General features: G+C 40.1%; 1 protein-coding gene across 7 annotated transcripts in view; it reads left to right on the plus strand.

Annotated features, from left to right (window-relative positions):
* Positions 1 to 17,221, plus strand: part of ADGRA1 (adhesion G protein-coupled receptor A1) — a 1,190,508-nt gene that overhangs the window by 1,065,084 nt on the left and 108,203 nt on the right. For all 7 annotated transcript variants that reach the window (XM_073546510.1, XM_073546511.1, XM_073546513.1 and 4 more), the window contains one exon: positions 11,495 to 11,640. In XM_073546510.1, coding sequence (XP_073402611.1) covers positions 11,495 to 11,640 — 146 coding nt within the window. The remainder of the gene's footprint in view (positions 1 to 11,494; positions 11,641 to 17,221) is intronic.

Genomic DNA, 17,221 nt, shown 5'->3' on the forward strand with positions numbered 1-17,221 from the left:
AAAACTGATAGAGACATACCCCAAGCGACTTGCAGCTGTAATCGCAGCAAAAGGTGGCGCAACAAAATATTAAGCTAAAGGGGCCGAATAATATTGCACACCCCACGTTTCAGTTTTTGAATTTACACAAAAATTTAAAATAACCAATAAATTTCGTTCAACTTCACAATTGTCCCACTTGTTAATTCTTCACCAAAAATTTACATTTGGTATCTTTATGTTTGAAGCATGATATGTGGGAAAAGGTTGAAAAGTTCCAGGGGGCCGAATACTTTCGCAAGGCACTGTAGATAGATAGATAGATAGATAGATAAAAACAGCACTAACCTTAGGACAATTTTGAGGGCAAGCCTTTGGGCCTCAACTCCAATGGACCATAAAATAAATAAAATAAAAACCGACAGTACATCTAGATGATAGCAGCAAAAAAATATGACTTTTTCCATGCCAAAGTATAGGATCGGGCAGCATTTTTCATCAGCTATCATATGTTTCCTCTAAATAATTTTTTTCCAGGCATTACTAAAACACAGGGCCATGAAGTGGAGTCCGAGACTTTTGGACGGAGTGGATCCAAATATCCCTTTTTTCTCTCATACGAGTACATCAGTAGTATTAGGCTGTGTGCACACGCTGCGGATTATGTGCGGATTCATCCGCGCGGATTTTGTAAAATCCGCAGGTGAAACCGCAGGTCAAAAGACCTGCGGTTTTACCTGCGGATTGCTCTGCGGTTTTGCCCTGCGGTTTTTCATCTCCTCAATGGAGGAGATGGCAAACCGCAGGAGAATCCGCAGAAAGAATTGACATGTCAATTCTTTCTGCGGATTGAAAAGCGCAGATAATCCGCGCGGAAAATTCAAATTCAGCGGCCAAAACCGCTGCGGAACCGCAGCAAAATCCGCAGCGTGTGCACACAGCCTTAATGATTTCCCATAGTTGGTGCTCCGTTACAGATTTAGCATTGGAGCTGGAACCTTGTACGAAACCATCTAGATTTTTCCCAGCACAATTTTGAGCTATTCATTCTTTCTAAATAGAACATTTTTTGAAAGAAATCGCATATTCTGGCAAACTAAAAGCAATCTCTGAAATTGTTATTTTCTATTACATTCTCTCTCATTCCAGGTTTTCGTATCCACCAAGCAGTTAGTTTTCTATATTTGTTGCTTTACGTTTTTTTTTGCACAATTACCATGTTATGAAATGAGCATTATCACAAAGTACTGTAGGAACAATTCCCGCTATCTAAGAGGAGAATTGTGTGGAATAAACAGCTAGTAGTGTGAAAAGGAAGTCGTAGCCTCCATCCTGCATTACAGGATGTCATCGGGATAGCTGCTCTGAATATTTGGCTTCTCGGTGGCAATAGTTTATTCATTTCATGGAAAAGGTTTCTTATGAAAAGGGATTTATTCTGAGTATTTATATAGACTGCGGACATCAATGTTGAGGGAAATATGAGCATTAGATAACCGAATGGAATGGGATTGAAATAGGAGACACTAAACATGAAATATATACAGATCTTAAAAAAAATTCCAGCGGTTCCTCTATTAATCCCACCAGGACCAGGACTTTGTTAATCTTAAAGAGGTTGTCCAGCCTTACGCTGCAAGTCTGCAGTCACTCGGTGTCAGTGCTGAGAGCGGGCTGTCATGTGACTACAAATATGTGATTTGCATACTCTCAGACATATTCCAGCTAGACCTGTCCAGTGTTTGTCTAGTCGGCACATGACCACACATATGCAAATCACATATTTTCAGTCGAACACTCGCCACTCTCGTCAACGGCACTGAAGCATACTCACAGTGCAGTGCCATTTAAGTACAACGTTACATTTTTTATTGCATTTCAAAGGTTATTTTTATGTTTGACTTTTGATGGCATAACTGATAATGAATTTGAACAGGCAGGAATGATCACATCCCGACTCGTCCAGGCCATGCCCATATTGTTATAGCTAGACTGAGACTGATGTGTAATCGCTGAAGGTCACAACATTTTTGTGTTTATGCCAGATTTCTGAAGACCCACCAAGCCTACAGCCTGCAATGATCCTCAGTCTACTGACCCACCGCACGACCAGCTCTACCCTCTCCTACTGTATCCTCACCCATCCCTGTAGACTGTGAGCCCTCGCGGGCAGGGTCCCCTCTCCTTATGTACTTGTGTGTCCCTTGTCTTACACATCTTTATTGTACTTGGCTATATCTCCCCTTTTCATATCTAAAGCACCATGGAATAAATGGCGCTATATAAATGTATAATAATAATAATAATGAGCACCTTCATGACAGCCGCCTGGTGTTTTGTTGTACTTTTTGTAGGTGCTATGCTTTGGCACATAGACATTCAAGTTTCATTTATATTAACTTTTATTTTGGTTGAAAGACAAAATTGCCCAGGCTGGTTAGATTGATAATGAAAATCTCTTCCTGACTGGGCAATTTTTTGCTTTTGCACTCCCCCCCCCAACAACCAAAACGTTTTTGTTTGTTTTTTTATAAAATAAAGAAATATACGAGGGATTGTTTTTACCCACCGGAAGAGTTTTTATTTTTTAATCCCACCATTTTGTTTACCATATAAAGTTCTGAAAAATGAAAAAAAAATAAAAATATTTCAAAAGGGATAAGATGGTGAAAAAAAAAAATCATGGTAGACATTGTTTTGTGGATTTGTGTTTGCAACATTCACTGAGTGGTAAAAAATTACTTTGTAACATAATTCTTAAGGTCAGTATGATTACGGCCATACCAAAATTATAAACATATATATATATATATATACATATATATATATATCTATATATATATAGATATATATATATTAGAGGTTGCAAAATTCAAAACTTTGTAAAAAAAATTTGGTTTGTATTGCCGTTTTCTGAGACCAATAATTTATTATTTGTCCATTAGTGGATCTGTGTGAGGTCTTGTTTAACATATGCCAACCTATGGTTTTTAATAAATTCCATTTTAAGGTATATACAACATTTTGATCACGTTTTATTTAATTTTTGGGTAGGAAGTACAGCGACTGAAAAATTACAATTCTGAAGTTTTGATTTTTTTTTTTCTTTTTTGATGATTAATGTATGTATGTATTTTTGTATTTTTATTCAACAGACTTTTATAGACAAACAATGATATTAAATATCATTAATGTTTATGTTTATCTGGTCAAATGGATGAATTAAACTTTTACATTTATTATTTTTAAAACTTTTTTATTAACTTTTTACTTTTTCAGTGCCCGTAGGGGACTTGAATATTGGATCTTGAGCTTTATATTGTAATCCTACAGTATAGCACTAAATAGTAAATTAACTAATCTCCTTTGAAGCCCAGTGACAGGGACTATGGGCAAACAGTCCTTCGAACTTTCAATGAACACTTGGATGTCTGTCTGCATGTAGCATATCTTTCCAGGATTCAGCATGTTTGAATCACAAAGGACCCTCTCAGCCTATCACTATTGTGTCATTTAAAAAGTTAAAAGTATTGTCCTATTCACACGTGGTTAATAGAGGTGCACAAAATCACGCTGATTGGTAAATAAGAAGCCTTTTCTGCTCCAAAACATATCTTTATTGTTCCAACGTGTTTCAACGCCAGGCCAGCGTCTTTCTCAAGGTAAAGAAACAGAAAACATATTGTAGTGTCAAGGAAAATTGTCAGTTGACATCTTGTCTTACTCTAGACTGTTGCTGCAAACCACAATACTCAACAGTCTCATATGTTCTGAACAGGGTAATATCCCTGTGACACTAGTCACTTTTCATGGCAAAGCCGTTTGTCAGGATAGACAAGAAGTCCAAGGTCAGAAGCCAGAAGGGTACGTCATAAACAGAAGTAAGAGACAAAAGCGTGGTCAGGTAATGTTCCAAAGTCAGAATACCAGGAGGATAGGAGCAGAAGGGGTTAAACAGATGGATGGTCAGAACTAGGTTCAAGGTCAGGCAACGAAAGATCAAAATACAGAACTCAAGGCACAGAGGAAATGAACCACACTTGGCTGAATATATGTCTGGCAGAGGTCTGAAAGAAACAGCTCAGTAAAGTAGCATAGTAGAGTAGATATTGGTGTGCACTCAAGGTCACTGTAGAAGCGAGGTGCTGGTAGAACGGACCGTGGTGGTCCCTGAAATAAGTAGCAAAAATTCACCGCGCACTCTAATGAAATAATTTGCAACCAACAGTGGAATTGTCAAAAATAAAATTCCACTGTTGGTTGCAAATTATTTCATTAGAGTGTGCGGTGAATTTTTGCTACCTACTCAGTAAAGTAGCATGGCAATCACCTGGGATAATAGACACTTGGAGACAGCCTGACACCTTCAAGTCTCAGATTGGATAGTCGTGTTGTCAATCAACACACTGACCGCTTAGTACTTCCCTGTACCAGATTGGAAAATGAACTGAGCTGTCAGTAACTGCATCCCAGACACACTGAGGGTTAGAACAGTGACAATCCCCTTTCCAATCCTGTCTCATATTGCATCTAACACTGTGAAACAGGACAAATTCCTCAAAATATGTTCCAGGAAATCGTTTTTTTCCCCTCCTCCTTTCTCACAGACCTCAAATAAGGCTTCTTTCTGGTTGTAAGGCAACTGCCTGCAGCAGAAACCTCCCCCTACTGTTTTTCAGCAATAGTAAACCAGACATATTAGGTTGGTGCTCAATACAGGAACACTGACCCCCTTCTACCAGCTGAACAGGGGAAAAAAATCAGTCGGAAATGAACGCTTCTATATTTATTCTACAGACACTACACACATATTTTCTGGTCTTACCTTAGATCATTACTCTCTGGGTTTGTTAATACATTAAAAAGTCTTCATCACATATTTTTCAGGGCTTCCTTGTCAAAAATGAAAAAAGGAAATAATCTCATCAGCAAGGACAGTCTGAGCTTCTGTCAAGATCTTACCAAATACTTAGCTTCTGAAATAAGATTACTTCCTGAATGTCGCATGTCCTCATTATTCGAAATTCAGATTTGTATTACTATAAGTCCCTAGAACATTTTTTCAGATATGAACCTTATTGTAGTATTAGTATCTGACCGCGGATAGGATAACAACATGCGGCTCTGCTGTGTATAAAGAAACAAAATCGTAGCCTCACTCTTAGGTCATAGAAAGTTTTTAAGGACAAGTTTTTCAAGCAGAACAGCTTCAGGAAATTCTTTTTTGGGGGAGCAGGGGATGGTTGGAGGAGTTTTACTGTTCCTGGCTACGTGCACAGGACGTCTATTAGATGCCCGGTCAGCCACCGAGTTTTACTGAAGCGGTTTTGCCGTCGTTCTTGCCATCGTTCTTTGCCATTCCTGCCATCATTCATCCCAATAGAACCCAACCAAAGAACAAACATGTTGCTTCTTTTAACCGTTTCAGGGTTTTCAAACCCACTGCTCCAACTGAAGCAGTTTTGAAGCGGTTTTTAAGAATTTTTTTCCTGAACTGTCTTTGCTGCCTTTTCAATGGACGATGGATATTATGGAGAGGTTTCCTTCATGATCTGCTCCAAAGAATGTGTCATGCACTTTCTTCTTTCCTCTGCATTTTTTCATCCTCCCTTCTATGGGAATTGTATACAGGGATCTTCTACGCAGGCGCCATCAACTTCTGCTCCAGTGACCACCGGTGTGCGCACTGATAAGGTACTCTCCCCACTTCCTCCCTGCATAGTCATCACTATGTACACATGGTTCCTAGGAATGACTATGCAGGAAGGAAGTGGGGAGAGCACCTTTTCAGTACATATGCTGGAAGTCACAGTGACTCTGATGCGCCTTTTCTGAAGATCCCTGAATGAAGCGCCCATAGAAGGGAGGATGAGGTATGTATTTTTGAGGGAGTGCAGGGCGCAGGATTCCTTGGCCACAACTGATGCTGAGGGAAGGGGTTTAGTATTGTAATGAGGACAGGAGGCAGGGATTTCTTCCAGACACTGCACGACCCCAAAGCCTGGAAGAAATCATTAGCATAAAGACAGAATATAACATTTCTCCACAACAAGACCATCAATATGAGCATACAGGTAGGACTAGTGTAACATTTCTATTACCCGTATGCCCATATTAAGAGGTCATATGTGTCCCGGGGGGAGACAGATTCCCTTTAAGCCACTTGATCCTTAAGAAACTGTATACTGGAGATTGGTTTCCATTGGAAAGTTTTGTGGGGCATGTTCTGTGACCTGTACAGAGGTGAATGTACAGGGAGGGGGAGGAGGTAAGCTGTGACTGATGTTGGATCCAGTATCATTCAATAATAGCAAATAAGTAAATGAGTTTTACCTTTCATTGTCTTCCTGCCTTTAATGAAAATACGTGTTCTTTACAGAACAAAAAAGTGTCAGCTTAATAAAAGGCGCAGTGGTCAGATTTTTTCAAAATATAAATAGTGATATATAAAATGTAAACACAAAAATTGCTAAAAAAAATCTTAAAAAAAACAAAGCTTTTACTTGAATAACAGGTCATTTTCTTAAGAAGCAACAAGAACAAGACTATTATGCTTCTCAGTGGTTTTTAAAATATTGATTTAACAAGTAAATAATCCCTGCATGTGTTGCGGATGCCTAACACCTGCAAGACATGCAGCCGCGGGGAAGCAAACATATTATTCGAGCACACCGAAGACACTAGTTTAGCACCAGAGCATGCTCGGATAACACGCCATCCGAGCATATTCACTCTTTACTAATAATTAGATGTAAAAATAAAACTACAAATTCTTACGAAATATTTAACACAAAAGGTTTACATAAGCAATAGATCATTTTCTGATTTCATAGTCCCTCTATGGGTAGGTTCACATGACCGCTAGAGTCTGAAAACTAATGCCACTCTGGTCAAAATCTGATCAAAATAATTGGACCATTTTGCTTGGTTCATCTAAATTCTAAGCAAAAACTGTCTGATTATTCTGATCAGACTTTAATCAGATTTTGACCTAAGTGGCATTAGCTTTTCTCATACGTGGAGAGAGAAAAAGAATAAGTTTATTCACCTCTCCACTCTGACAGTCCCTGAAAATCGAATCACACTTGGATGTCATCCAATTTTTTTCACTGGTCCATAGATTTGAATTACAGATTTTCATCTGACACTCAGATCAAAATCTGTCAATTCTCCAATTTTTTTCCACGGACCACTCAGTCCGAGGAAAAAAAAATTGGACATGTGCATAGAGTTATAGGATATCATTGGTACGAGTTCTGTCCGGGAAAACCATGAATAGCACGTGTATGAAAAAATTGGTCTTGAACCCTAATAGTAATTTCTCCACCTGGTCATGGTGGTAAAACTACATTGGATGTACTGTTTACATACGCCGTATTATGCCGACCATAGTAAGACAGCAGAACAGAGCGTCTTAACATTACTTTTAGATTTTTGAATATATTACTATCATTTCAGAGATGGAGAGGATTCAGACTTATTGAAAATCACAACTGTCTATCCATGTGCATACTTTGGAACTAAAACTTTCCTGATTTAAAAGTTTTTCTTTGTATCACTAAAAAATGCCAATGTCTACCTTTTTGCTTCAGTGTTTTGGGTCTGTTCTGCTACTTAGCTGAAAAAAAACTATCTGTAATGGTCTCGCCTAATTTAACACATTTGACAATCTATTGTTTCTTGCTTTGAATCCTTTTTTACAGCTAAAAAATTTAGGACAAAAATCAGTTGACACAATGCGTTTAGTTTGACTCATCCAGCTGTAGGTATAACACGGTTTTTGGTTGTCATTATGTCATCCTTCACATCATCAAACACACTAGATGCACACAATCCCTTGTTGGTGGGAAGAACCCTCTTTGAAACAGAATCTTATGAATTTAGTTTTCAAAAGTAAATACTTATCAAAAATAAGATGACCGATAAGATTTACATTCACCTTGTTGCATAAAATATATTATTTTGACAAAATAATGTAAAATGACATAATAATATAATATTACAATATTTCTACGAACATGGGCTACGAAAAAATCAAACGAGAGTTATCTGACGTTTTGACGGATAGTACGGATAGTACTCATTCCCATATTATTCGATGAGGCTGTGCACATGTCTGATTTTTCCTCGGACGTGTGATCCTCGATTAGTCCGTGGAAAAAAATTGCACCATACACGATTTGCCTCCAATAATTGAAATGCACTTGGCCTTTCAATTCTATGGGTCCTTGAAAAAAATTGGACCTCATTCGGATGACTTTTATTTTTGGTTATCTTCCATATTTGATCAAATTGAAGCACACTCTGATCAGAGCATAAATAGCATAATCAGATTGATTTTTTCACATGAGAGAAAAACATTCTTGTGTCACAGTGGAAGCGGTCAATCATACCGAAGGAGGTGTCATTAGAAAATTTGAGGGAAGACTAGTCGTAGGGAAGAAACGTTCCACCAGACTAGCCTTGCTTCATTAGGAAACATGATATTGCAGAATAAAACAACTTATTAAAGAGATGTGCAATCATACCTTCATGGGGAGGTGAAGGGTGAACCGGAAAAAAAATTGGAACATTAAAATTCCCTAAACCAAATACTATAGTATAATGAAAACTCTTCGAGACAACCACTCAACATTGCATTAAAAGCTTTGTCCGGCCTTCTGCAGTCACTCTATGTACACACTGTGCTGCGAGGATTCTCTCGTGTCAGCTCTAGGAGCATCAGGAGCTTCACAGCAAGTATTAGATACATGCAGTCACAGACCGACTAGACATGCGTGGCCTCCCTCAATGCAAGTGTACTGAGCGAGGCCGGAAAAGTCTAGTCAGAATGTGGATGGAAATATGCGAATCGCATCCTAAAGGGATATTCCGCTTAAAGGATCTAACTATAAGAATTCTGGTCTAGATAAAGGATTTGTCTCAATAAATAAGTGTTTTTGGAGAGACTTCACTGAAATTAAAGTGCCATTGTCCAGTCTTCGTGAACAGTAATGGACTTTCATCGATGACTTCTCACCAACAGCAAAGATACCAACAGTATAATACACTCAATCATATCATCAAAATGCTCTAAAAAGCCATATTCTTGCTTAAAAAGACTAAACACGCTAATATATTAGAAAGACGTCCTTGGAAGACCATTTACAGAAGATCAGAGTAATAACCCAATGAATGGGGCTTTATATCCATGTAGTGTAGAATATAACACAAGATATGAATTTATATTCATTTCATAAAGCCAGATGCATTTATAATGGAAATAAAAGAATATTGAGGATTGGCTAAAATTGTAATTGCAGTTGCCATGGTAATAGCTAACAATTATTCTCTGAATGCAGATGTTAACATCCTGCCAGAACTGGTATTTTCATTTTCATATTAATAGCATTCATAAAAAGTCGTTAACAGCTCGCGGATAGAACAGCTCATTGAGACATAGGTAGAACCGGTTCTATATGCTCGAGACGCCTGGAAATGGAACATTTGCTCAGTTTCTTTCCAGTGAATTAAACTTGAGAACAATGGGCAAAAAAAATCTAAGATTCACTTTGAGTGGATGAGGAATGCCAAGAAGAATCTGTGCAAGGACTGTCATACCTTGGTACATACAAGATAATTGTAAGGAAAGACATTAAATATTGACATACCCTACATAATCGATGTCATCAGCGACTACTAATATAATCATTTTAGAACAAAAAAAAGAGATAGATGCTACTGCGCTGGCGCGGAAACCAGAGCCATTTTGATGAAAATATATTTTTTTTCCCCCACAATACTATATGACTAAATCATAAATTAATATATGCATATTAGCCATTGTATCATGCCGGCAAATGAGTGATAAGTGTTATTTTTTTTTTATTTTCCACACAATATTCTATGCAGTATGTAAAATAGGGGGCAGGTCAATAAGGGATCAATGACCTGTCATCAGCCTATAAACATGTAATCAGAGCACCACATAAAGCCCCGCCCACAGCCCCGCCCATAGCACCGCACCGAAGCACCAGAATCTCATTAACTGAAAACTACAAATAAAGATTACACAAGAACCACAAGACAGATTTCATCAACCAATGTATCATTTTAATCAGTAAAACGGCGCCGACCTGACACTGTCTATAGTTTACTGAGCACAATCCTGCTGACAATTTCTCTTCAAATAAGTATGAAAAAGTAACCAGCATGTGCAAAAATGACAAAACTCAGGTAGGTTTCCCAGGCCCGGTTAGTTAGGACACCCCAGGTTCATTACTCCTGTGGCACTTAACACCTCAGGTTTTCAAACTTACCCTGCTTAATGCCATCAATCCTGGAGCATCAGGGTTTCCACCCAATGACTATTTTAGCCACCCAGCCTACTAACCAGTGCACTGTACCCAGTGTGCATAATGTATCAATCTGCAAGGGTGGCCTGCTCTTGTTCGCAGCCAAAAGGCAAAGAAGCCTTCCTGATACCTAACTTCAAACACCCTCTATGGAATTAAAGAGATTACACAACTGGGGAAAAAATGCCTTAGATTTGTTTAAAAAATAAATTAAGGCAACCTTCATTATAAAAAGGTCCACTGATTTCCCAATTGCAGTCGTGCTCTCAGGTCCTGGCACTTCCATTTCCAATTTGGCTTAAAAATACAAGAGAACTTCCTACCCCCCTCTCTGTGTAAGAGAAATCCCTATCATGACCAATGCAAATAGAGAAAGGGGTAGGCCTAGCTATTGAAACGAGCCCCTTGCAAACATGTCACTGATATAGAGAGGGGACAAAAAGGTTCCTCTGAGTCAAAACAGAGTAGAAGTGTTGAGACCTGGGAATGGACTGAAAGTAAGACATCAAAAGACTTTCATATGTTGCCTGAAAGTGTATAGAGTGGGCTCAAAAGCTGAGCCTGTTCTATACCTAGTGGGTGCCACGAGATACTGACAGCAGCATTTAAGTGGTAAATACCAAGAGGTGTCTCCTGTGTCCTACTGTGCCTTCACTCCAAGATGTGATTCCAGCTGTGGGTATACTGAAAGCCCCCGTGGTTACTTTGTTCCTTCTATAATGCCCTTCCCATGGCTAGACTTCATAGCAGATTGTTAACTTTACATTACACTATTGCAGTATATTGTACAAGTGATGGCAAATTTTATTCCTTTTAAGGTCTAAAAGAAAATGCAAAGATAATAAAAAAAATCTGAAAAAAATCTCAAAGTTCACTCATAGGGCATCGTAAATTTGCATGTTTACAATAGTACCTAGAATGTATTGAATTTTAGACTGAAAATCTAAATTATTTTTGAATATGTCAGCAAATGGCAATGTTGGGAACCTTTCTTATGAATTTCTATTGGTTCCCCAAATGAAGAAAACTTAACAATGCATTACGTCTACAAAAGTAGAAAATAGTATTAATAGAAACAATCTATGAATTGTTAAGTATTCAACTTACAGTACACATCAGACCTTTTCTTGGTCTGTACATATGACAATCATGTATCTGTTCTCTGCTTCTGATTACTCCAGGTTGGCATTGTCTTGCATTACTCGAGTCTGTGCACAGTGTTGTGGATTGGTGTGACGGCGAGGAACATTTACAAGCAAGTGACAAGAAAACCTCCTCAAAACCAGAATAGTGACCAGCCTGCATTCCCAAAGCAACCTATGCTCAGGTATGGCAGAATTTGAGTTGTTTATGCTTTCATTTTTTTACGAACAGCCATGACAAAATTGTTTTCTCCAATTTCAAAGCAAATTTTCCGCCACAAATGAAGTCCAAGACAAGAAGTCATATTTCATAATTGCTTCCGTATTCTTAGCAGGATCCCTATTTCCTTCATGTGTGGTGTCTTGGGGATACCACGATAGAGAGGGGCCAGAAGATTGCCGCGTCTGGTTACAAGAACTTCTGCATTGAATAGAACTGCTTCACCATCCTATTAAACAGTGCAGGTTTTCTTTGCTCTGTCAGTGCATGGGTTAATCAGTTCACGTGATCTCCTGTAGCTCTCCATTCTGAATTGTCTCAGCTGTTTTGTGTTGGCCACTCCCCTCTGTATATATGCTTACCAATGGCACTTGGGAATTGCTAGTGATAGTTGCAACTTCCTGGTTTGTTGGTGAAGGAGAGTTCTGAATTAGTAGCAGTCGGTTGGTGCAGTCTACAGGAGATATCTGCATTTATTTGGTATTATGTGTTTATCCTAATACTTTCCCATTTCTTTTACCGTTCCCTTGATTTCCACTTGATTGTTTGGTGAGTTCACTTGTATGATTGTAGTTTTCTTTTATCCCGGTCTATTTTCCCTATCTGTCACATTTGTGTTTTCCTATACACTTCTGTTCCACACCTCCCTGGGTGGGGGAGGAAACAGATCAGCGTGCATATAGGAGCATAGTAAGGTGCGAGACCTCACCATGTCCACCTTCAGGGGCATATCTGAGATACAGTGATGGCCTAGGTTCCTGTTGTGAATTCTCTCTCTGGCTTCCCTCTGGTGATTACTGAAGATAGTGGAGCTGGTCAGATTGAGAGTTCTCTTTCTGGGCTCCCTCTGGTGGTTACTGGAGGTAGTGGAGCTGATCTGATTGACAGAGGCTTGCCACCTGATAATGAGGAAGACGATTGGAGATCTGGGGTTTCTGATTGGGATTTAAGACAGCTGACTCCCTCTATCCCTGCTGGTGATTTTCTTCCTGTGCCTCCTGAGGTCTGATGTCTCCTGCTCTTTCCCTGCATGTTAGGCTAAGTGGTTCATTTGCTATTCTGTTTGCATTTAATCTGGTTTTGTTTATCTCTGCTTTGTGCGGGTTAGCTAGCTCCGACTGGGGCTGTGCTGAATCACTGCCCATATGTTACTGCATGTGCCAGTTTGTTTTGTCCCCTTTTATATTGGTCTCTTTTTGCTTTGCTTTCAGAATATACCAGAGTGCTGATATAGTGGGGGGCGAAGTCGTGCGACTTCAGTGTTTTTGTGCATCAGACGTGTTGGACTTTTTGTAGGGTTTTTTGCGTGATTGCAGACAGTGTCTTTCCTTTCCTGTCCTGTCTAGTCAGTGTGGGCCCCATCGTTTGCTCAGTCTATTTTTCTACCTGCGTTTGTGTTTTCATCTTGTCTCATCGACAATATATGTTTGGGGGCTATGTATTCCTTTGGGGTCTGCTCCAGGGTAGTTTAGATTTCACCTTTCTTGCTTTAGGCTTAGTTAGCTTTCCGGCTGTGCCGAGGCATCTAGGATCATTGTAGGTACGCTCCACGGCTACTGCTAGTTGTGTGGACAGGATAAGGGGTCTGCATCCGCTTACTTACCAACCTCTCTGGTTTTCTGTGGCTTAGCCTGGCCTGCTATCCTCCTCGGTGACCCTTTCATAACAGGGTCCTCCTAGCTTGGGGGACAGGGAAGGAGCCAATTGCCCTGGGAAAATCGTGCTACAGTACCGTGACATGTGGATTCTCACTGCTTCTTTCCCCTTATGGGTGGAGTCTATATGCCCAATTCCCCTCATCAGTGGAGCCTTGCTTCCATAATCTCTTTATTGGTGAAATCGGCATGCCTTGTTTTTAAGGCCTTTATTTGCACTATTGTATTTGACCATGATGCGCAGGTGTTTTAAGAAACAAGAACTTTGTCATTAACACAAGAAGTGATGTTACTAAGTTAACAGATACTAACAGGATAACATAATCTGAAACAAAAGGGATGATCACCCAGGAAAATGAATGTCATCATGTTTTCTTTAATATCCACCACTAATATGGCATGCTGTTCAAACTATTTATCAATAATCAAAATAGGAAAAGTCTAGGCAAAAAAAAGCTTCAATACTAAATCATCCGAATAGAAAAGGAAGCCATATTCAAAATATAAAAATATACATATTTTATTGAGATATGATTAAAATCACATGCAAAAAACAAAAGGAAATATTAAAAGTGGGTACTGTAAAAATCACCACAACAAGAGGTAAGAAGAAGTAAAGTCGAGATAAACTTTGCACTCTTGCATCTACTATCTATACATAAAAAATTTTGGCATGTATTTGAATGAGCATATATCTATTTATATTTGAACTAGATTAAGGCCCGATGCTATCGCATCGAGAGGATAGTGACACACCTCTTGCCATGTTAACCCTCAATACACACACACCTCCTCAACACACACTCCTCTCACCTTCCACCATCTCCACTCACGTCCACTCACTCTTTCACTCCACATACGACCCTTTCTCTCACTCCGTCTCTCATACTCACACCGTCATCGTCGCTGCTCCACGATCCCCGACATCTTCTTCCGCCGGCGCCATCCTGGATCCCGACGTTGTCCACGCCGGCGACATGTTCTTGCGGCCACGCCATCTTGAGCATTCTGAAATCCTGCGAGTGGATGTTAGTGGAGATAGTGAAAAGTGAGAGGAGTGTGTGTTGAGGAGTGGTGTGTTGAGGGTTAACATGGCAAGAGGTGTGCTGTGACGTCACCAGTTACAACTGGACGGAAGTTGTTACAACCCGGAAGCTGCTTAGCGCATTTATTATAGTAGATTAAGGCCCGATGCTATCGCATCAGGAGGATAGTGACACACCTCTTGCCATGTGAACCCTCAACACACACTCCTCCTGAACACACCACACCGCCTCAACACACACTCCTCTCACCTTTCACCATCTCCACTCACGTCCACTCACTCTTTCACTCCACATACGACCCTTTCTCTCACTCCGTCTCTCATACTCACACCGTCATCGTCGCTGCTCCACGTTCCCCGACATCTTCTTCCGCCGGCGCCATCCTTGATCCCGACGTTGTCCACGCCGGCGACATGTTCTTGCGGCCACGCCATCTTGAGTATTCTGAAATCCTGTGAGTGGACATTAGTGGAGATAGTGAAAGGTGAGAGGAGTGTGTGTTGAGGAGTGGTGTGTTGAGGGTTAACATGGCAAGAGGTGTGCTGTGACGTCACCAGTTACAACTGGACGGAAGTTGTTACAACCCGGAAGCTGCTTAGCGCATTTATTATAGTAGATCAGTAATTTCTGAAAAAGAAGGATATATATTATCTCGACTTTACTTTTTCTTACCTCTTGTTGTGGTGATTTTTACAGTACCCACTTTTAATATTTCCATTTGTTTTTTGCTTGTGATTTTAATCATATCTCAATAAAATATGTATATTTTTATATTTTGAATATGGCTTCCTTTTCTATTCGGATGATTATTTATCTTATCAGAAGATATATTTTATATTAAAACGACACACCAACCTGGGTCTGAAAAGTGACAATGTGGTTTACATGTGTAGTTACCTTACCTGGGGACCCCTGTTAGTCTCTCTCTGCCTCCTCAGTTCAATGGTGCCTTCTGCTCCTCCTTCTTCTGAGAAGGCCACTGTATTGGGAGTGCACTGGTAAGTTTTAACCACGCCTAACCTTCCTTTACTACTGTAGTAAAGGCAAGGATGAGTTTTAGACTCTCCATGCCACTCTCTTTTTGCCACTGATGTCAAATGGTGGGTTAGAGTATGCCTGCAGTAACTAAATTTTTTATATCATTATTGATCAGCCTTTGTAAAGTTATGAATCTATGTAACATACTCTATCACCTTACTTAAATTTATAACATTTTTAAAGTGGTTATCCATGCATAGGCATTTGATTACCTATCTACAAGATCATCAATAGTTGATCAGTGGCGATCTGACTCCCGGTGCCCCCTCTGATCAGCTGGTATCTGCTCTGGCAGCAGCCAGATGTGAACACTTGGAACGGAGCTGCTGAGCACATCTCCATTCAAAGTGTAGACGCTGCTACTGGGTACTGCTGCTCAGCTTCTATGCATAAAAATAGGAGCTGTGCCACTGTAACAGGCATCAGCTGGCAACCGCTGCTACAATTTGAACAGAGCTGCATTTAGATGCTCCATTTAAAGTGTTACTAACCACTAACCAGCCATTGCCTGGAGCAAAAATCAGCTGATCAGTGAGGGTGATCTGGTGTAGGACCCTCAGCAATCTGCCATTAACGACCTATTCTGTAAATAGGCCATCAGATACCTATGCTGGGACAACCTTTTGACACCATGCTGAAAGTGATGGCTTGTCTGCCTAGTTCATGCTGCCTTAATTGCTAATTTGAGCTTCAGATCTTGCTAAATTTGTACTTCTGCTTGAGTTTCTCTGCTCCCCTCCTCCATGCTCATGCAGGGGGTAGCCTTTGATCATAGGGGAGGAGAGCAGAGATGATCACTTTCCCAGTATGGATCTTTGCTAGACAATATGAACTAGGCAGACAAGTCATTACTTTCAGCATGGTGTTAAAGATAGAAGAAAGCAAAATAAGGTAATGAAGTATTTTACCAAGATTCATATCTTTACATAGGCTGATCAATAATTAAATACAATGAAAATTTTAGGTGCTCTTTAAGTGATGCTACAATTAGTGATTGTCGGACCTTTGGATGTTTGGGTCCAACAGGTTTAAAAAAGTTTGATTCGGGTACCAGAATGGTACTCTAATCTCAACAGCCTACACCTGGTCTGACTCATAGCAGTATGAGCACGCGATGCTGATGAGACTATTCGCCAGCCAGCACCTGTCCATAGTAATAAATATATCAGTGAGATAATTAGTGCAGTGCGTGTATAGCTTACCATACATGTATTTATTGACTACATAAATAAAAGAAAAAAATGGCATGGGGTCTCCTCTATTTTTGATAACCAGCACAGGTAAAGATGACAGTCGCGGGCTTCAGCCCTCAGCTGTGAGCTTATCCTCAAGCTGCTTTTTTAAATTATTTAAATAAATAATTTAAAATACAATATAGGATCCCCCCCATTTTTGATAACCAGCCATGCTGAAGCAGGCAGCTTGGGGCTGGTATTTTCAGACTGGAAAGATGTCAATATTTGACATGGCAATGACTGAACTGGAAGTGCCCACACAGTAAAGCTTGTTGATTGGCTGTGCTGCAGCCTTTCAGCAAGCTTTGTTCAGGCTGCCAAACCAGAACAGTAAAACAGACTTCTGAGAGAAGTCCATGTCCTGTATGGACCCCAAACTTTACTGTGGTGCCCCTGAGGGTTCAGTCGCCACAGAGGTACTGCACCTCCTCCTGAGGTGTGGTACCCCACCATCCAGGTAAGGTGGAGACACCTGACCACACTCCAACACCTGCATCCCACACAAAATAGTAGTGTAGCAAAGCACCCTTTGGTGGCTCCCTGCTTGGAACACGAAGCGTGCTGGGAGGCGG

This window comes from Dendrobates tinctorius, unplaced genomic scaffold, assembly GCF_039654945.1.
Source record: "Dendrobates tinctorius isolate UK_male_01 unplaced genomic scaffold, ASM3965494v1 ptg000147l, whole genome shotgun sequence".
Taxonomy (NCBI): Eukaryota; Metazoa; Chordata; class Amphibia; order Anura; family Dendrobatidae; genus Dendrobates; species Dendrobates tinctorius.